Raw genomic sequence first — 22154 nt, 5'->3', positions numbered from 1 at the left:
TTTCCCTTTCTTCGTTGCTTAGTTTGCCCTTGACCGTCACCTCACTTTCCATCTTCTCAATCTTACAATCGTCCATGAATCCTTACATATCTCTATGTTTTCTCATGTCTCTCTACCTCATTTGTAGGCTTTCCGTTAAACCCTAGCCATGCCCAAGGGTTCACGTACCCATACTCTCTCTCTCTCTCTCTCTCTCTCTCTCTCACTCTCTCATTCTTTCTCGAACAACTTTTACTTGTGTATGATACCAATTTTCTCGTTGATGTAGTTTCCTTGAGTTTGTTGTAGATCCTTCCTTTTGATGATACCAAAAGTTGTTGAAAGAACTATCTCCCTCTTTGATCCTACTTTTTTGCCTTTAGTTGAAGTTCTCTCATTGCCTTTCGTTGTTGCTTAGATCTCCCTTGACTGGTCGCCTCGCTTTCCATCTTCTTGATCTCAAACCAGTCCATGAATCCCTATCCATCTCAATGTTATCTCATGTCTCTGTACCTCGTTGGTAGGTTTTCCGTTAAACCCTAGCCATGCCCAAGGGTTCACGTACCCATACTCTATTCTCTCATTATATCCCGAACAACTTATACTATTGTATGATAAAACTATCTTTTTTTTTATTGTTAAGAGTTTGTAACAAGAGTAATCACTCATTTCAATCCTTAAAAAATATGCATCCATCATTTTAATCCTTTAGAAAAAATAATTCAATAAGTAGTTTTCAAAACCACCATCTTGATAAACATTAATTAGTCCCTTACAAAAAATTATCATCCCAAATGCTACCTACATTACCTTATAGAGGAACTAATATGGCTTGAGTTTGTAATTCTGAGACTATTTTATTTTCTTTCTAAATAAATAAATTGGGTGTCACATGTTTTTCCAAACTACAATAAAAATTCACGTTAATAACCTTATTTTTAAATATTGACAATTTTATGCATCATCACTTCTTCATTATTTCTATGGACATTGTTTTAATAAATATTGTGGTTGATCTAAACAAGTAAAGCTACAAGACATATATGTGCAAGCTTATTGATAAACCTATTTTTCTAGTATTTTAAAAGGTTATTTATCCTCTATTTTATAGTTTTGATCTCAACTTCTTATTTATTCATTTATTTATGATATTTGCAGAATTAATCATGAGATGATAAAATAATTCAAATTAGTCAAATATACTAAGTTTTTAGTGCAAGAAAATATCACGTTTAATATTCCAATTAATGAGTACAAGAAGGAGGTTTTCTGGAATTGTTGAATTTATGATAATAAAATGTTGCCGAAAAAAGGGATGGTTGTTGCCTAAGAAGGGGAAAGGTTGTTGCAAAAAATTAGGACCTTCTTGCTATCATAAGGAGGATAAATGAGAAACAGAAAAGGGAGCTACACATAGAAACAAAATCGGAAGCAGAAAAATTAGAGAAAGAGAAAATAAGGAGAAACAACTTGGACGCTTATGAGTGGTTGGAGCTGGAGTAAAGTGTCTCAAATTTTGGAGCAAAAAAAAAAAAATCATACTCTTTGAGGGTTTTATTTCTTTTTTCTTTAATTGATGAACACTTATATTATTTACTTTATTTTCTATATGTCATGGAGTAACTAAGCTCTCTTCTAGGGTCTTCGGTGAAGATTGTGAGTAAGATATCTTTGTACTATGTCTTAGTTTTCAATTCTAGTTTTATCTTAGATTTTTGTTGTTTATCTCAATTAAATTATTCTACTATTTTATTTACATATTTGAGATGATCGACCTTTGCATGCCTTAATCAATCAATTGACTAGTGATCAACTACAATTAATTGGTAGATCTATAGGATAATTGAGATTAGGATTCTTGTATGACGAAACATAGATACTAATCTTTCAATCACTCAATCTCTTGGTTCTTTATGTTTTCTCTTAATTATATTTTTTGTATGATCAATCAAAGAGTTAATTTAGGGAAAAGAATATTACATTGAATGACGAATCTTTGTTAATAGTATTAAAGAGAGATTGATAATTTAGAATATAAATAAGAATTCATATAAACTAGGATTTGAGGTATTGATATTACAAGTGAAATCATGATCCTAGGTTTGCTTTCTATTAAGTCAAAGTTGTGTTGTTATATACTCTCGTTATAGTTTTTATGTTTTCGTTATGTTTTTTTGTTATCATAAATCAACAATAATTTTCATTAGTCTAAATAATAAAACATCTTGGTTAACTTGGTAGTTGTTGAATTAATCTTTGTGGATACGATAATCTTATATACTACTACTTGACAAATCCGTACAATTGCTGAATTTTGCGCAACAAGTTTTTGGCGTCGTTGTCGAGGATTAATTTAGCAATATTAAGCGAAAAATATTTTTATTACTTTAGATTTTTTTTATTTAGTTTAATTTTAATTATTTTATTCAAAAACAAAAAAAAATCAGTTTTTTTTTTTTAATTTCCTTTGTTACTATTATTAATATATTTAATTTTCTTTGTTATTAGTATCATTTCATTTTTTTTTTTGCACCTTAGTTTATTGAAAAGCAAAGAAAAAAAATATTTAGTTGTTCTTAATTTTATTAGATTTTTTTATTATTATTTGTGCATGTTTACTCGCCCCCAAGAGTCTATTTTACTTTTTGATCCATAAATTGAACGAACTGCTCGCATGTGAAGATGACAAATAACAACAATGAATGAAAGAGTACCAAGAACGCTGGAGGATTATTTCACTCCAACGGTAGATTTTACTGACAACATGCTAAACCACATGTGAAGGCAAACAATTTCGAGCTTAAGTCAGACTTGATATCTATGGTCAAAACCTCTATTCTTTTTAGAGGACTACCAACTGAAGACCCCAATGTTCATCTAAAGAGGTTCATAAGAATGGCAAACACCGTAAAATATAATGATATTTCTACATATGTCATAAGATTGAGGCTATTTCCATGGTCTTTGACTGATAAGGCTTCAACCTGGTTGTCATCCCAACGTGTTGGGTCTATTACCACTTAGGATCAACTAACCAAAAGCTTTTTGAAAAAATACTTTCCTCTATCCAAGTCTGTTATACTTTGAGCTGACATCATCAACTTTGTTCAATTTGAGAAAGAGTCTTTATATGAGGCATGAGAGAGATTCCAATATATGATCAGAAGTTGTCTGCATCGTCGCTACCAAATATGGCAACTTGTTCAAATTTTGGACAATGGAGTTTCAGTTCAAAGTAGAAGTAGTATTGATGCTACTTGTGGAGGCTCTATTCTAAAAAAAGAACCTGAAGAAGTATATGCTTTGGTGGAAGAAATAGCTACTAATAGTTGTCAATGGAGTTTAAATGATAGACATGTTAAAAAGCAAGTTGAGATGTACAGTGTGGAGGCTAATACCACTTTGTAGATGAAGGTAGATAGAATCTCTAAGTAGCTTGAGACTCTGATGTCTTCACAAGCTCAATAACCTTCTGTAGGCACTCCTTTTGGTGATGTTGGAGAACTTTTTGGATTTGATGATGAAAATAATTTGGGCAATCCATGGACTAAACATATTAAGAAAGCCAACTATGTGAACCAAAAAGATGGTGATGCCAAGAAGAGTACGCAAAATGCTTTGGTGAAGTATATGCAAAAAGTTGGACATCCTTGCATGGGTATTCTGGAAAATTATATGGGATAGAGAGATAAGAGGTTGAAGGCCATTGGAAGTAAAACACAAGCTCAACCAATTCTAGCTACTCATACTAAGGAAGCTAACTATGTTAAAAACACCAATCAGAATGACCCTTATTCTTCTACCTACAATCCAGGTTGGAAGAATCACCCTAATTTCTCTTGGGGAGGACAACAGCAAGAGCAAAACTCTAATTTCTATAAGCCTTATCATGTGCAAAGGCAAGAAGAGAGGAAATCAGATCTTCAAGATGTATTGGCTAAATTCATGGAGAAGACAGGCGAAAGGTTTCAGAATATGGTGAATCAAATCTCAACTCGATTTGGAAATATAATATTGTAAATCTACTAGCACAAAGACCTGTGGGATCATTACCTACTCAAAACGGAGCCAAGTCCAAAATAGCAAGCAAAAGCTATCACTCATAGGAGTGGAAATGAGGGTACTTCAATTCCTAAAAAGGAAGGACAAACGACTCAAAAAGGGGGGGAAAAAAGGTATATCCTAATGAGCATTCTTCTAACAGAATTGAGGAAGACCATGAGTTAACCAATGTAAGTATTACATTCCCTCAAAGATTGAAAAATATGCATAATGATAAGTAGTTTGCTAGATTCCTTGAGATTTTTTTAAAAATTGCATATCAGTATTCATTTTGCTGAAGCTATTTCCCAAATGCCCAAGTATGCTAAATTTTTAAAAGAAATAATTTTTAGTAAAAAGAAACTAGAGGACTTTGAGATGGTTAAGCTTAACGAAGAATGCTCTGCTATAATCTTGAAAAAGTTGCCTCTTAAACTTAAGGATCGTTGTAGTTTTACTATTCCTTATACTATTGGCAACTCTTATTTTGAAAAGCACTTTGTGATTTGGGAGCTAATATTAATTTGACGCCTCTGCCTGTTTTTAGGAAGTTGGGCCTATAAGAACCCCAACCGACTAACAATTCTCTACAACTTGCTGACAGATCTATTGCCCACCCTCGTGGGATAATAGAAGATGTGTTAGTAAAAGTTGATAAGTTTATTTTTCCTGCAAACTTTGTTGTTTTAGATATGGAGGAAGATGAAGAAGTACTAATTATATTGGGTAGACCCTTCTTGGCCACCGGAAAAACTTTGATTGATGTTCAACAGGGAAAATGAACTTTAAGACTAGGTGATGAAAAGATTGAATTTAAAGTGTTTAATTCTTCAAAAAAAAACATCTTCATTTGCTTCTTGTAGCTTCATTAAGGCTAATGTTATTAATGATAAGGTTATATATGACAATTTTGAGAATTTCAGAATGCAAGATCGTTTCGAAAAACATCTTATTTTGCATGACCCTAACATAATGGTGGGTAATGATGAAATTAGAATTTTACCATCTCCTAAAACTCATTCACCACATGGAAAAAGGAAAAGTAATGTGAACTGCATGATTAGAAAGCTAAGAAGGAGCAATGCTTTAAAGGTGAAAGTTTATATGGGAGAGTCGCTTGATTAATTCTTTGGTTATCGTCAAACTCGAGATGTTAAACAATCGCTTTCCAAGAGACAAACTGTGTTTACTTTTTATTTTATTCTAGTTTGAATTTATTATTTTTGTTGATTATTATTGTTTTTAGGAAATAAAAGCTCCAACTACAAGCTCTTTCAGGGAAGTCACTTTTACTTTCTCTCATTTATTTCTTCATTGAGTATAATATTTTGCCTTGAGGACCATGCTTGTTGTTGGTGTGAGGGAGAAGATATATTTTGATGCTTGACCTCTTGTAGTGTTTGTGATGACGTATTTGTTGGCTTATTTTACTTAAATTATGTGTTTGAAGTTTATCCTATAAGCCATTATTGCGTTTGATTTTTGAGCAAGGCCTAATGATGAGCATGTTGTTTGGGATTACTTGCACTAATAGTCAAGCCAAAGGTGGAATGATATTAAATTAAAAAGAAAAGAAAAAATATCATGAATAAAAGGTTGAGTTTTCTACTTAAATAAAAGAAAAATGTCCCTAGTACTTGAGAAAAATAAACCTATGTGTTCTACGATAAGGATGGCACTTATGAATAAGAAGGATTAAATGAATTGATTGAAGAAAGTCTCAAGGCATTGAATGCTAAGAAGCAACGAGGTTAACCACACACACTTTGAGTTGTAATTCATTTTACTTAGTTCGCATAATGTAGAAAGTGTTTGATTTAGTCTAAACAATTTAGAATGATTCTTGCTCAAATTAAGAAATTCAATGATGATGGTTTTTATTATTTAAACTTTTTTTTAGAATGAGACTTTACTTGAGGACAAGCAAATGTTGACCGAGAGGGAGTTGATAAACCTATTTTTATAAGATTTTAAGAGGGTATTTTCCTCTATTTTATCTTATTTTATAGTTTTGATCTCAACTTCTTCTTATTTATTCATTTATTTAAGATATTTGCAAAATTAATAATGAGATGATAAAATAACTCAAATTGGTCAAATATACTAAATTTTTAATGCAAAAAAATATTCTAATTAATGAATACAAGAAGATGGTTTGTTACACACTTCAAATGTTGAATTTTATGATAACAAAATATTGCCAAAAAGGTGGGATAGTTGTTGTCTAAGAAGGGAGAAGGTTGTTGCAAAGAAAATATAGCCACACATAGAAATAAAATTGGAAGCAGAAAAATTAGAGAAAGAGAAAATAAGGAGAAACAACTTTGAAACTTATGAGTCCTTTGAGTTGGAGTAAAGTATCTCAAATTTTGGAGCAAAAAAAAAATCATACTCTTTGAGCGTTTTATTAATTTATCCTTTAATTGATGAACACTTCTATCAATGTCAACGAGTAACTAAACTCTCTTCTAGAGTCTTTGGTGAATATTGTAATTAAGATATCTTTTTATTATGTCTTAGTTTTAAATTCTAGTTTTATTTTAGATTTTTGTCGTTTATCTCAATTAAATTATTCTATTGTTTTATTTACATGTTTGGGATGATCGACCTTTGCATGCCTTAATCAATCAATTGATTAGTGACCAACTATAATTAATTGGTAGATCTATATGATAACTAAGATTAAGATTTTTATATAAAGAAACATACATACTAATCTTTCAATCACTCAACCTCTTTGTTCTTTATGCTTTCTCTTAATTATATTTTTTGTATGTTCAATTAAAGAATTAATTTAGGAAAAAGTATATTACATTGATTGGTGAATCTTTGTTAATAGTTTTTGACGAGGGATTGATAATTGAGAAAATAAATAAGAATTCATATAAACTATTATTTGAGGTATTGATGTTACAAGTAAAAACTTTCCTTTAAGCCAAATTTGTGTTGTTATATACCCTCGTTATAGTTTTTATGCTATCATTATGTGTTGTTGTTATGACGAATCAACAATAATTTTCATTAGTCTAAGTAATAAAACATCTTGATTAATTTGATAGTTTTTAAATTAATCTTTGTGGATACGATAATCTTATATAATACTACTTGGCAAATCCGTACACTCGTAGAATTTTGCGCAACAAGTAGGAATATGATTAAGTCCAATTCAGTATTTTGTCTTTTGTCAAATCTGAATTATATTTTTGCAAATAATAAATGTATCTTCTTGTTAGTGTTTCTTCTTGTAAACAATTATTGATCATATCTTCTAGTAAATAATTCATATTTTCTTGTGATAAATCTTGATTAAACCTGCTTGTAAATAATTCATATCTTCTTGTGATAAATATTGATCAAACTTTCTTGTAAATAATGCATATCTTCTTGTGATAAATCTTGATCAAATCTTCTTGTAAATAATTCATATTTTCTTGTAGATAAATCTTGATAAAATCTTCTTGTAAATAATTCATATCTTCTTGATATAAATATTGATCAAATCTTTTTGTAAATAAAACATATCTTCTTCAAATCTTTACCATATCTTCTTTTCAACTTGGTCAAATATTTTCTTCAATTATAAATATGAATCAAATCTTATTTTAGATTGTCTTCAAAAACATGAATCATCTTTCATACTCTGTGAAGTCAATTTTTTTTTTTCATTAAATAATTTTGTTAACATCAAAACTCTAAGTATAAAACCAATTAGGTTCCAACACACATCCATTTCAATTACAGTTGCGAACACCTTTCAGCAAATGTCTCATGAATTTTCATCATCCCACACTCACTTAGATGATCCAAACTCCTTTGCCACAGCTTTGTTGCATCATCATCAAGCTCAACTAACGCAACATTACCTGCAATAGTACAATGCAATAGTTTGTAGATGTTACTTGTCGTCTTTTTTGCTCTTATTAGTGTCAATGCACCCTTGTCGACCTTCAGAATGTCCCTATCTCCTTCAGATCTATATGAGAGACCACTTTCCTGTAGTGTACTCAAGGAGATCAAATTATTTCTTAGTTTTGGAATATATTTTACATCAGTCAATGTTCGCATGCAACCATCATCCTTAGCAATTTTAATTTGTCTTTTTCTAGTTATATCACATGTTTTATCATCACCCAAATAAACAATACTAAATTGTTTGACTTGAATGTGGCAAACCACTACCTATGTAGCGTCATGTGATAAGAACAACCAAAGTCAACAATCCACACTTCTGCGCACTTGTTAGATGAAATACAAAGAATATTTTAGTATAACAATTTGTCCTTTACTGTTACCGACACTGTTAATCACAACCTTCTCGCCCCTTCCTCTTAATAGAAAATAACAGTTTTTTCCTTCCGTGGAAATCGAACCCGGTACCTAGGGGATTAATTCCTACTACCAATTGAACTGGTTGGTGGTACTTATCCCTTAGGTATCAGGTTTAATTCACACGGAAAAAAAAAATCGTTATTTACTATTGAGAGGAAAGGGGCGAGAAGTTTGTGATTAACAGTGTCAGATCATTCCTACATCTTCAGTGTGTATAGTTGTTGCTTTTCGACCAGTTTGTTCGTGAACACTTTGCACAAATACTGACTTTGCAATTTCTCTCAAACCCCTTTTGGAGATGTTAGGTGTAGGATATGATACATCACTTCATATGATAAACACAAACGAATCATGCATGCGGCCTTATTCTTCATCTCCGTCTAATTGACTTTTGCCATGTATGCCAGTCTCTCCTCACGCAACGCCTTTTGAAGACCTTGTTGTGGCAATAAATCCTTAAACCTTATTTTCCATAATGCGAAGTTGCATGTTTCGTCAAGCCTTGCCACTTTGCATTTCGCACCAGAGTTACTCGTCATCTGATACCAATTGTTAGAAACAACAACACGGTCTTAAAAGAATATAGAGAACGAAATTGCAAACCAGAATCACAAGAAGTTTGATCGCAGAGTTTGACAAAGTGTACCTACGTCTCCGACTACAAAGCAACTTTAGCTCCTTTGTATTAGATGAATAAATTAGGATTTACATAAATACAAATTGTGTTTAAATAGTAATAATAAGGTTTAGATTACAACAATATCCCTAAACCATACAGCACCCCCAATCGCCCCCACAATAAATAATTAGGCTAAACTGCTCACTTGATACTACCTATGAATTATACTGAACAACATCCAATCTAACAATATTGACGTTTGTCAGTTGATCCTTACATGATTTTTGCTGATCAAAATAAATCTTGGGGTTTGCACATTATGCGAATAAATCTTTCAGGTCAGTGCGTTTAGCGCGTCTCATACTACACCGTTTTATATCTCAGCAAGTCGTAGCAGTAGCAGTAGGTTTGAGTCGCAAACAGCAGCAGCTAAAACAAACAACAGATCGGATCAGTATGTTAGAGCAGAAACAGAACTACCTCTCTGCATTTTCCCAAATCACGGGGAATCTTCAATAAAAGTAGTTGGTATAAATGTCTATTATATAGAATCTAATATCAATTCAATTCCACTATAGCTTTATGGTCTATCTTTGAATTTTAATCATATACCTTACTGTGCATTTACTGCTGCAATAGTAATTATCATTTGGATAAAGATCTGATTTTCCATGTGAAAGAGATTTAAATTGAAACAATGCATTGTCTCATTCATTTTGCTTCTTTTATTCCATTTTATTGTTCAATACAACATGGAACATTTTACCACCACATTTAAATCACTAACTTTTCATCATTTTTTTTTCTTTAAAAAATCAGGCACACAAGTTTCTTGTTTATTCCTTTAAAGTGTAAATTAAATCACAAGCATCTCAACAAAAGTGGTCTAAAACCAGCGCATCAAAGTCAAAATTCAAAACAACCATATTATAAATTCAATTCAATTCAATCCCAAAAGAACATAACTACAGTCTCCATTAACCTAAAGGATTCAACCCCATCATCATGCCATTCTCCTATGCAAAGAAATTTTTCAAGAGATTTTGGGTTGATGAATTCCAAACTGGAAATTTTCCAAGCAGCTTTCTGTCTAATGATATCTTGCCATCCCTTGGAGCAAGAATCAACCAAGAAACAAGATTGAGAAAATACATAATCTCTCCCTTCAATCCAAATTATCGGTACGTAATGACGTCTCTTTTACATTTAATCGATTAACATCATCGTCCTAGTCGATTATCGGCTAATTAATCGATTATGAATGTTTCTTGCAGGGCTTGGGATATGTTATTGATAATTCTAGTAATTTACTCTGCATGGATATGCCCATTTGAGTTTGGTTTTCTATCATATAAGCAAGATACACTATTCATCATAGATAACATTGTGAATGCCTTTTTTGCCATTGACATAGTCATGACATTCTTTCTTGCATATCTTGATGTCCATTCTTACCTTCTCATTGATGATCCTAAGAGAATTGCAGCCAGGTACATATTTCTTGAATTAATAAAATTAATTTCAATACTAGAATTATATTTTTTATTTCCATAAAACAAAACATTGATTACAGGTACCTATGTACCTGGTTTCTCTTGGATGTTTCTTCAACTGCACCACTTCAATCCATCATCTCTATCTTCACTGATCATAGCGGCGAGATTGGTTTCAAAGTTCTTAACATGCTTCGGTTATGGCGTCTTAGACGAGTCAATTATCTCTTTGCAAGGTTGGATGTCATACTCAACCTTGTGCTAATTAAATCGCGGTCTTTAATATTACGAGAATCACAATCAAATGCGACTGATGAAATCACAAACGTGATCGCAGTTGCAGAGACATAAAAACTTGATGTTGCGGCCCAAATTACAGTCACATATTTTTAGTATCAACATGCTTATTAGCTTCTCTAATTTTCTTTTTTCAGACTTGAGAAAGACATTCGCTTCAATTACTTTTGGACTAGGTGCACAAAGCTTATTTCTGTAAGTTTCTAATTAAAAAAAAAATTATATTTCATAATTAATATTTTAATGTATAGTGTAGAATATTTTGACCAATTAAAATTAAGGTGGTAGCACTTTTGATAAAAAATTTCAGGTGACATTGTTTGCTGTACACTGTGCTGGATGCATTAACTATTTAATTGCAGTAAGGCACCCTGATTTAAAAAGGACATGGATTGGTTCTGCGTACCCAAATTTTAAAGAAATGAGTCTTTGGGATAGATATGTGATATCAATGTATTGGTCTATTGTCACACTCACTACAACTGGCTATGGTGATTTGCATGCTGAAAACACTAAGGAGATGCTGTTTGATATCTTTTACATGTTGTTCAACTTGGGATTAACAGCATATATCATTGGGAATATGACAAACCTTGTTGTTCAATGGACAAGCCACACAAGAAGCTTTGTATGTTTTCTCAAACTTTATGCTTCTTTTATATATATATATTGCTTAATTGATTTATCACTCTTTAGTTTATTTTGTATAAGCATAAAAGAAATATATTTTCATAAATATTTAAATGTTGAAATCTTATTGAATGTATTATACTAGAAAAAGCTCTAAAGTTTTGACGGACATTTCATTCTTTTAACCTCAAATATAGTATAATAATCTTCCTTGGAGTATAGAGATATTAATGACAATAGATACTGAAAAATAAAGAAAAAAAATATACTCTATTAGTTTGATAATAATTGTGGGATTTGATAATTGTCACAAAAATTAAAAATTATAAATAAAAAAAATGATAATTTTATTCAATTATTTTTAATAATCATAGTTGTATTTCCACTATTATAAAAATGCAAACAAAAAATTAATAACTTAAAAGTGATGTGATTGAAACAAAAGTTTTAAGAAATTAAAAGTAACCGTCTGTTAAAAGAAATATTTTTTTTATAAACGTGATCATTATTGTAAATAAAAAAAGTAATATCTATTTAACTCACCTACTATCTATTTAAGAATACAATACACAAGTTATTGAAAAAAAAATTATGATCTCAAATATATAATTAAAATTTGACCAATTATACCCTATTTAATACTACAAATCGTAAAATAACATTTAACTAAATATAAATTTTATTTTTCAATAACTTCTTTTATTTTCACATAACAAATTCCAAAGGTCAATCCAGAAAATGTAATTACTTTTTTACAAATATTCACAATTACATATTTTTAAAATCCTGGTGATTGTTTTTCATCATATATATTGATTATTCTTTATTTATATATTTTCTATATATATGGTTAATTGTTGGTGTATATATGAAAAAAGTAAAACAGACAACAAAATATATAATAAAATACCCAAAAAAAATCATTTGTTTCGCGTGATGACTATTATTTTTTATGAAATTCTTAGCACCGAATCTTAAAACTTGTCCAAGGATGACGACTGCCATTTTATCAATATTCCACTAAATAAGTTGTGTGAAATTGTTTTCTATTTTTTATGATTTAAAATTTATGTTAATTTTACTACTTAATAAAATAATAATAATTTTTTAACAATTGTCTACATATTTTAGCAATAAGTTGTAAAAAAAAACTGTTTCATTAGCAAAAAAATAAAAGTTAGAAAGCCATTTATTTTGTCGTGCAGCCGTGGGAAGGTAAAAGTGGTAAAGCCTTTTTTTGTCAAAAAAGTGGTCACTTGACCCGTATCATACCACTGGTACACGTGTCATGTTGCCATCCGTTTTATGCTTTTGGTTAAAAAATATGTGAGCCATATTGAAGATACTATATGTTATCATATTTTAAGGGATTCTAATTTAAAGTAATCACATTTTAACTATGTGATTGAGTTAAAATACATGATTAAAATGTTAATCTTACTATTTTAGTCGAACAAATTGTACTATGAGAAGTGCAGAAAATATGATGTTAGAGAATTACATTCTATTTAAAATGATATTTAAACAATTTAAATGTAAAAACAAATCTTATTTAAATAGTTCAATATATTATTAGTTCAACAATTTTAAACATCCGTTAAACGATGTACATTTTTTACTTCGTCTCCTAATTTTGATCTAATTTAAAATATTAATTCATAAATAAATCATCCTTAAGATTAGTTAAAAAATATAATCTTTAAGATTTCAGCAAAAGTAATTTTTTGTTCATAAATAACTCATCTTTAAATCATCCATAATCCTTTAAACGCCAATAAATCTCAATTAAATTGCTTCCTAATGGTTACAAAAGAACTCATTATTCATTGAGTTCCAAAAGGAATAGTCATTAGTTTGAGTCAGACACGAAAAATGTATTTAAAAAAATTATGGTGTTCGATCTCTGTTACTAACATTTATTTCTCTCTTAATCACTAATATTTATCTATGGAAAAAAATATGGAACTATAATTCTTCCATCTAATGAAAGAGAATATTGGTTTTGGTGCCACAGAGAGATACAATTAGAGCAGCTTCAGAATTTGCATCAAGAAACCATCTGCCTCATGATATACATGCTCAAATATTATCACATTTATGTCTAAGGTTCAAAACAGATGGATTAAAGCAGCAAGAAACAATAAATGGCATGCCAAAAGCAATTCGTTCAAGCATTGCACACCATCTATTTTTTCCTGTTCTGCAGAATGCTTACCTCTTCCAAACAGTTTCACATGACTTCCTTTTTCAATTGGTACTACTTCACATGCTTTATTGGTTTTCATTATTATACCCAATTCATTGTCCTGATTATTACTACATATGTTGTGTTTTGCTTTTAATCTCTGTAATTTTTTTTTTACTTTGTAACAATAGGTTACAGAAATGGAAGCTGAGTATTTTCCACCTAAAGAAGATGTTATACTACAAAATGAGTCTCCAACAGACCTTTACATCTTGGTTTCAGGGGCAGTGGTGAGTGAGCTAAAGGATGTACAGTAAATTAACCATATTTAAATGAATCATAAATAATGCACTAAAATTTAAAATTACGCATTTCTGATTATCAATTTGATTTGTTGCAGGATCTCATTCACAATGTGGATGGTCACGATCAAGTATGTCATAACATTCAAAATTTTCATGTATCTAACCATTTTTTACCGTAATGTTACTTTGTTATATTGATTTTTTTAAATACTTGGAATCAATCAGTTGTGCTTAATGGTAAATGAGCTTTGGTTAAAGAAGAATCAATCAAGTTATTTTTGTTTGAATTTTAACTGAAACAATTATTAATCATATTTTACTTACCTCAAAGTTGAAATTCGTATTATTAAGATTTGTTTCTCCAAAGAATCAAAAGGATCACTATAAAAGAGTTCTTAAATACTTCAACACATATCTATATAATGAAATAATTTTACACCATAGTCTTTAAATTCTTTATATTGAAATTGTACAATGAAACATCTGAATGTAACAAAAATCCAGGTTTTGAAGAAGGCAACTGCAGGAGATACATTTGGAGAGATTGGAGTTTTATACAATAGACCACAGTGTGTCACTGTTAGGACCACAGAGCTTTCACAAATTTTAAGACTTAGCAGAACTTCATTGATGAATGCCATGCATGCAAATCCAGAAGCAGCAAAAATTATCATGACAAATCTTTTTAGGGTAATAAGCATATTATATTTTGGTAGACTTCTTTTATATAACATGGATTTGGAGTCTTAAATCTCACACATTCATGTAGTCAGCACATCAATGACTATTAGATCAAGATCCGACTGTACAAATATCAATATTGGTTTTGTTAAATTTAAAAAGAATTCAAAATCGACTTGCTCCTAGACTGTCCGATCTTGATCTAGCAGATAGTTGACTGTGTGAATTTGTGACCGCAGGAAATCAAAATCCTTATCACATAATAATGCCTCCTCACAAAAATATTATTTTTATTAATTTATTATTATCTCTTAAAGAAAAAGGGCATTTTTTGTTGTTGATAATTTGTTGTTTATATTGACAGATGTTAAAAGGACAAGAAGATTTGGGTTATGAATATCCACCTATAGACACTAGATTGGCTATTCATGATGAAAACAACACAATGGGAAATTCTTGTCATACATGTTCAAAAAACTCACATGAGGAAGCTACATTGCATGACATGATACCAGCGTTGGTTGAAAATCAGCCAGAAAAAGAAGCAAATGAAAAGAACCTAAGTCCTGTTAGATGGAAACAGAAAGCTCTAGTTGACAAGCAACAAAACAAGAGTCTTGAAAATGGAAAAACATTAGATGAACATAAAATAGAGTTTGTGGAGACAGGTATAGTTAGTCAAGCTAGGAGTGACCAAATTTTATTAGAAAAAAGTAATCATTCATCTGAGAGAAAAAAAATAATATCTGTCAATAAGAGAGTTACCATACACTATCGAGGACAACATGGAAAGCTGATAATTCTGCCTGATTCATTGGAAGAGCTGCTCAAGATTGCAGGTAAACATCAACTTAAAAATAAGAAAAATAATTAGAATGTGCCAACTGCTGGTGCATGCATAGGAAAAAATAAGTTCATGTATTTATTTGACAAATGTTGTTTTGTAAATAACGTCAGTATGTAATAGAGTTAACTAACATTGATAGTGAAAAACGTTTTTCCTACTCAACTAATTAGATATTATCATTATTTCACTTTGTTACATCACTTTGAAAACTATCAGAGCAAATATTTATATGCTTCTTTTTACTTTATGTTAAAATATCACTTGACAAGGGGAATTGACCCTCATTAAAACTCAACATGATCTATCTTGTATCATGAAATTTGTTTCTAGATATCTTTGGCAAACATTAAATAGCTGTGAACATTTATAAAGAGAGAAATAAACAAAGAAATTTTAGATGACAAAAGTCATGTAAAATTTTAATACATTCCTAATAATTTTATTTTTTCTCTTTATTTTTTACCTTATGACTATCAATGTGTGAAACTGCAGGAGAAAAGTTTGGAGCGTCAAAGCCTACAAAAATAATAAATGCAGAGAATGCAGAGATAGATGACTTGTGTGTCATTCGAGATGGTGATCATCTGTTTTTCCTTTGTAATGAGTGAATACTTGAACTAATAGTTTAGATAAAAACTAACATGTAGCCTTCAACGAAGTATATTGATAATAATAAAACTAACAGAGAAAAAGACATGCAGATTACATAAAATGTCATTGGCATATGGTGGTATCTTTTTCTTCTCTGCAACAGTTCTGAAAATTTATATTCATGATTTACTTGATACAGATCATAATGAATGTATAAAATATCTGTTACTTTTAGAGTATAATGCTAAGTATTGCTCTCCTTAGAAATATTGTTTGAGACATGGTGAACTTGGAGGATAAGTTGTGGGTTTCTCTATCTTTCAAGATTTATAAATCAAAGATGGGAATATGTTCTCTCCTAGGCATAAGAATGGTTTTCCAACTTGGAAAAATGTGGTTTGGGACATGCAAGTCTTAAAGGAGATTCAAGTTTAAGATTAATCTTAGTAATAACAAGATAAATCTCCCAGTAACCCTCAGAAACATGCTATGTTACATGATTAATCTCCCAAGATTTAATTTTCTTTATCTATTGTTTTTGTGCACTATTCTTTTTTTGTTTAATAAATGCCTATAATAATAATAATAATAAAATTGTAAATCTAATTCCTTGCATTATCGATATTCTAATTCTCTCTTGGTATTTTCAAGAACACTATAATGCCATTAAGTTGGTAAAGCCATAAATGTATTTGAAACTAAAGTATAAAAGTGATAACAAATCCAGAGAAAATGACTAAATTGAGTTTTGTATTTTCAGGGAACATTTAGAATGTTAATAATATGGAGGACGAGGTTAATGTGTTGCGAGTTGCGACCTTATAAGTTCAGCAATGATATATAAAAAAAAAATCCATTTATCGTTAAATGTAAGGTCCATAAGTATTTCTACTTTTAAAAAAATAAAAATCTATGAAATTGTGCTCAGATGAGATGGGGTCTACATTAGAAACAAAAGAAAAGCTTCCTTTCAGCAAAACCTCAAGACTATTCCAACCATATGCCATTACACCAACCAGATCATTGAGCCCTGAAATAAGGATTGAAATGTTAAGTATTACACGGTTAACACAAGGCATCCAAATGAGACTAGAGATGAGATGTTAGAGGACATTTAAATTGAAATATAAAACTACTGTTTCAAATTATAGTTACCTTCAATCATAGATTGGAAAAGTGGCTAAGACAACAGGTTCAAATTCAAAGATCAAGTATTACTTCAACATAATAAAGACAATTCAGACATGGTAGCTCTTTTTTTTAAGAGGCTATAAGCTTCTCTGAACGTTAAATATTTTGTTTCAACTTTGATAGTCAATACAAATACTACTATAGTTTATGTCATACAAATGCCCAGAAATTTGTTTGAGGAATGAGATATTCACCTACTGAACTTTTTCTCTCTAATCAATTTCAACATTTTAATGGGTAAAAAAAGGAATGAAGTAACATATCAGAAAGCATACTCAGTTTTGATCACTTTTCTTTTTACGGGAAAATAAATCTCAGTTCCGATCCCTAGATAATGTTTTTCTCAACTTCTATCCAAGGCATCAGCTCACATACATTGGAACTCCATAGTTGTTTCTAGTTGATGCCCTTCTTAATTTTACCTGCTTCATGATGATTTCTGATCATCCTCAACCTTTCTACACTTACTCTTAGTGGCTTGTTTATTTCAACAAAATGTTCAGTATATAAACAACTTAGCAAGCTCTACCAATTTTAATTTTTATCCATGGAAGGCATGGGAACAAACTAAGTAAGGCATACCATGTGAAGAGAAATGATCTTATATTACTAGTACCAACCTATACCATCATTAACTACCTGGGATCAATCTACACCATATTGCAGTAGATGAATTAGAAATACTTGTAGTCGAAGTTAAAATTAAAATACCTTGTGAAAACGTTAAGATGCATTTAATAGTTACCATGAACACAAGACTAACTATACCCAACTAAGTACTGGCATAGTTCTAAACTGCAGTCCCAACTACAACGAGGACCACAACGTCGGGGATTTTAGGGACTCAACAACGGCAATTGCAACTACACTGGCCATATTTGTTCGCAATAGGACTGCATAACCGCAACTACATTGGTTGTTTTAATGGATAATAATTCATTCAAACAACGAATGTTCTGAGATTACAACTTACAAGTCCTATCGACTATTTTATTAAGTTCAACTAGGAAATAGAACGCAGAACAGTCCAAACAGGAAGAGGGCACAGATAGACCAAGTTCCCAGAAGAATACAAGTAGGAATACAGTTTGACAAGCATAATCGCATAAAGCAAATCTTAAACCACTAGCTCACCCATGACAAATGAAGTCCAACTGAAGTTCTCAAAACAAAGGAAAAAAATAAAAAAGAGAAGTATAGCATGGTGTTTTTTCTGCCTAGAGAGTGCTAAATCAATTGCATTTCCATGATTTCGCCTCCCATGGAATTATATTTTTTCTATCTCTATTAGTAAATGGGTAAATTAATATATCATTGGGAAGGCACTCACATCACATGCAAACATGGTAGTGTGGCGCTGGTAAGACTTGTGCACTAAAAACCTTCAGTACAACCTACCGAGAAACAAAACAAACAATCCAGTCACAAGAATCTGATGTAAAATCGATTAATTCAACTGGAAGGCCAAGCAGCAACACTCCACTCACTCCCAAATCACTCTACAAGAAACATGTCTTATTCAATGCAAGCAGCAACCATCAGTGTCTAAATTGCAGTTAACAATCATAAAACTACAGCCACAATATCTTGATAGCAAAAAGTAGCAGTTTGTTCAAATTTAACTATGCTATAGCACCACCATAGCTACTATTTGATAACATTTTGTATTGAATCGCATGCCACTGAAGGATAGCAGCTTGTTCAATTTCCGCTACGCAATAGCAACAACATTACAATAGCCAATATTTGACAATAATGGTTTCAACACCTCTTACTTAACCGGAATTGGAATACCAACGTCAACAATAGCTATGACAAATTGAAACTAAGGCTACTTATTAACATATTAACTATCTACCAATATCAAATGGCAATGATGAATAAAGAGAACACACACACTCATGCACATTGTAATGTAGCAATGACCAAGGTCCGTGACCACAATCTGAAAAGCAACATCTAGATTTTCATATTTATGTGATTCGACAGTAACACAGCTTCAATCCACGACTATCACTGCTATTCAAATCCTTGCAATTAACAACTAAACACAAGTAGAAGAAAAAAATGAAAAGTGAATAAAAGAATATTACCAACGACAATCAACGGGGAGCATTAAGAGCCATGAGCAAGTTATTTCCACCAGGAAGATAAGAAACATTAGGCGATTTCGCAAGAGTCCCAGCAACTTCCCTAGAAGCCTCAATCCTCCTAAGTTCAATCAGCCCCATACCAGCAGCAGCAGTAGCATCAGAAATCAACTTAGCAGCATCACTCTCACCCTCAGCACGAATAATCGCGGCTCGACGCTCCTGCTCAGCTTTCATCACAACAAATTTAGACCTCTCAGCTTCTTGTTGAGCCACCTGCTTCTGCTCAACAGCACGCGAAAATTCCGCACCATAAGATAAATGCGTGATCGCCACGTCATCAAGAAGGATGTTGAAATCCTTAGCACGTCGGACAAGGCTATCCCGGACAAGGGCAGAAACCTGCGGACGCTCCGTGAGGAGCTGATCGGCATTGAATTGCGCGACGACGGCTTTCAGAACCTCGTTACCGATCGAAGGAAGGACTTTATCGTCATATTCGAGACCGAGATTTTGAATGATGACGGGGAGTTTAGTCGTATCAGGACGAGAGAGGACTCTGAGGGTTAGGTTAACCATTTGAAGATCTTTGGTGCCGGAGTTAGATGAGAAAGTGTGGTGACGAGTTCGGATGTCGAAGATGTATGGTTTTTGAACCCATGGGATGAGAAAATGAGTTCCTTCGCCGATTGATTCGTCGAGGATGCCACGGAAACGGTCGAAGAGAACGGCGCGTTGGCCACCGTCTACTGTGTAGAGAGAGGAATTGAGAGCGCTGGCTGCGGTGCCGAGACCGAAGGCGGCGCGTGCAAGATTTGTAAGGAAAGAGACTGCGGCTTGGCTGCTTCCCATTTGATGGAGTTGGGGTTCCAAACAAGATTTAGGGTATAGGGTTTAATACAGTGACGAGATTATTTATTCAACAAAAATAAAACAGGAGGAGTAAATTATTTCTTAAGCAACAAGTAATGGTAATAAAGTTACTGTTACTATTATATGGTTTTTACGAAACAATTTCCTCCTCCTAATTTTTTCTTGTGTGTATCAATTAGAATCCCTTAAAATATGATAAATATAGTATCTTCAACATGCCTCATAATTTTAACCAAAAGCATAAAACGGATGGCAACATGACACGTGTACCAGTGGTATGATACGGGCCAAGTGACCACTTTTTAGACAAAAAAAGGCTTTACCACTGTTACCTTCCCGTATTTACTTTCATTTTTTTATAAATTTATTTTGAATTTAATTCTTACAAAATTTTGTTTTTGTTTTATATCTCTCCAAAATAAAAATATTTTTAACTTAGTTTTTTAAGTATCATTTAAATTAAAAATAAATAATGTGATATATAATTGATGAAGTGGTGCAGTTGAAAGTATATATCAAATGTTTTGTCATTCGCTTAAATAATGAGTCATGTCGTCATTCTTTTTTTTGTTATCGACTACTTTTAAAATTTTTTACTTTTATTTTTTAATTATTTAGAACGCGAGGTCCAAAAACAAATGGAGTGAATAGGTTAACTTTGTCTCTAATTTTTTTGAAATAATCAAATTGTCCCTCAAGTTGCTTCATGTCTATTAAATGAGTCCCTCCGTCAAGTTCAAACATTAGGCACGTTGATGTGCACTCTTAAACGTTGATGTATCTATCCATGTCACTTACCACACATGTAGGGACCAATTTGATAGTGAAATTTGATATCATAACAAATCTAAAAAATTCATAACTTCATAAAGAAACCTTGAACTATTAGAGAAAAGGTATTTTTTAGCTACAATTTTTTGATTGATGTTAGTGTTTTTAACAAAGAATATTATCACTTAATAAACAAGTAATTATATTTACTAATAGAATAAGTCATGATACATCAATAAAAAATATTACAACAAGCATATGATAATCTAGTACAAGTCAAATAAGATATAAATCAATAATTGATCATGTGATCACAAAGGAACATAACGCTACAATTATCATATGCCTATAACTAAAGTTAACTAAGAGTTAAGACCTTCATTGATCCACCTACTTAAGACCAAAGTCAAACTCTTGAGTCCATTACTTTTAAAAAGTCAACATCTTTACATCATCTCAATATAAAAGAAGATAAATAAGGAAGTCAAGGCAATACTTTAAAGAAGTTGTGTATCACCGTCAAACGTGCTCTCAACGTGCATATGTTGAATCTGATTACAAGCTCATTATGATGATTCTACGTCTCATAAATTTATTAAACCAATTGATTGTCGGGTCAATGCTTCAAGTCAACATTATGATAAAGTCACCACTATATTAAAAAGTCAACTCTATGAAGTCAAGCATTTGAGAAAGTCAACATTCTCTACTTATCAAAGTTGAATTTATTCTCTAACTGAAGAAACACATGATATCCTTTGAAGATGTCATCCTCTGGTTTTTCTATCGCTTTTATCAAGATACGATGAATCAATTATGAAGACATATGTGTACAAGTGTTTAATACTTATTCAAGATCTCCAACGATAATATTTTCGATGTATACATTTCACAATATTTAGGTAGAAACCTATCAATAGGAAAATGTGAGTAAAAATGAAAAAAAGAATGTTAAAAAGAATTTCTGTAAAAGCCTAGAACACATCAAAAAAAAAAGGAAAAATCACCTCAGTACGAGACTAGGAGTTACTAGAATTGATGTAAATTAGTCAAAATGTTTCATACACTTGAATTGATATATGACTTGAAATATAATATCTTCTTAATGAGAGTTAGAATCTTAGAAACATACTTTTTGTCAATTTAGACATAAAATTGAACTGATGTAAATCAGTCTGATAATAGCAACAACTCTTTCATCCATAAAATGTACCAGTAGAGGGGGTAAAAAT

At 31.4% G+C, this 22154-nt stretch overlaps 2 protein-coding genes across 3 annotated transcripts; one reads left to right on the top strand and one right to left on the bottom strand.

Annotated features, from left to right (window-relative positions):
- The first annotated feature begins 9848 nt into the window (after positions 1 to 9848).
- Positions 9849 to 16525, top strand: LOC101504559 (potassium channel KAT3-like). The gene is made up of 11 exons (XM_004511076.4): positions 9849 to 10149; positions 10243 to 10458; positions 10542 to 10697; positions 10896 to 10953; positions 11069 to 11386; positions 13403 to 13642; positions 13765 to 13863; positions 13974 to 14006; positions 14383 to 14568; positions 14924 to 15398; positions 15899 to 16525. Exons 1-11 carry the CDS (start codon positions 9974 to 9976, stop codon positions 16012 to 16014), a joined length of 2073 nt encoding a protein of 690 aa, XP_004511133.1. The 5' UTR covers positions 9849 to 9973; the 3' UTR covers positions 16015 to 16525.
- A 311-nt stretch (positions 16526 to 16836) lies between these two features.
- Positions 16837 to 20297, bottom strand: LOC101504007 (prohibitin-3, mitochondrial-like). Of its 2 annotated transcripts, none has more exons than XM_004511074.4 (2): positions 19282 to 20292; positions 16837 to 17027 (listed from the first exon to the last, which is right to left on the bottom strand). In XM_004511074.4, the coding sequence occupies exon 1, from the start codon at positions 20128 to 20130 to the stop codon at positions 19291 to 19293; it is 840 nt and encodes a 279-aa protein (XP_004511131.1). In that variant the 5' UTR covers positions 20131 to 20292; the 3' UTR covers positions 16837 to 17027; positions 19282 to 19290. The 2 variants fall into 2 exon arrangements, with proteins under 2 accessions (XP_004511131.1, XP_073219903.1); XM_073363802.1 differs by lacking the exon at positions 16837 to 17027 and adding an exon at positions 18562 to 18582 and having other exon boundaries at positions 19282 to 20297.
- Positions 20298 to 22154: the final 1857 nt, after the last annotated feature.

The sequence above is a fragment of the Cicer arietinum genome, chromosome 7 (genome assembly GCF_000331145.2).
Source record: "Cicer arietinum cultivar CDC Frontier isolate Library 1 chromosome 7, Cicar.CDCFrontier_v2.0, whole genome shotgun sequence".
Taxonomy (NCBI): domain Eukaryota; kingdom Viridiplantae; phylum Streptophyta; class Magnoliopsida; order Fabales; family Fabaceae; genus Cicer; species Cicer arietinum.
Note: the sequence above shows the minus strand (reverse complement) of the source record. Positions and strands in the feature narration are given on the sequence as shown.

Bases quoted from the DNA above. Each gene is read 5' to 3' on its own strand.
- LOC101504559 (XM_004511076.4), top strand. From the start codon at position 9,974: ATGCCATTCTCCTATGCAAAGAAATTTTTCAAGAGATTTTGGGTTGAT. The intron at 14,007-14,382 runs GTATGTCATAAC...ACAAAAATCCAG, and splicing joins ATGTGGATGGTCACGATCAA to GTTTTGAAGAAGGCAACTGC. The intron at 14,569-14,923 runs GTAATAAGCATA...TTATATTGACAG, and splicing joins TCATGACAAATCTTTTTAGG to ATGTTAAAAGGACAAGAAGA.
- LOC101504007 (XM_073363802.1), bottom strand. From the start codon at position 20,130: ATGGGAAGCAGCCAAGCCGCAGTCTCTTTCCTTACAAATCTTGCACGC.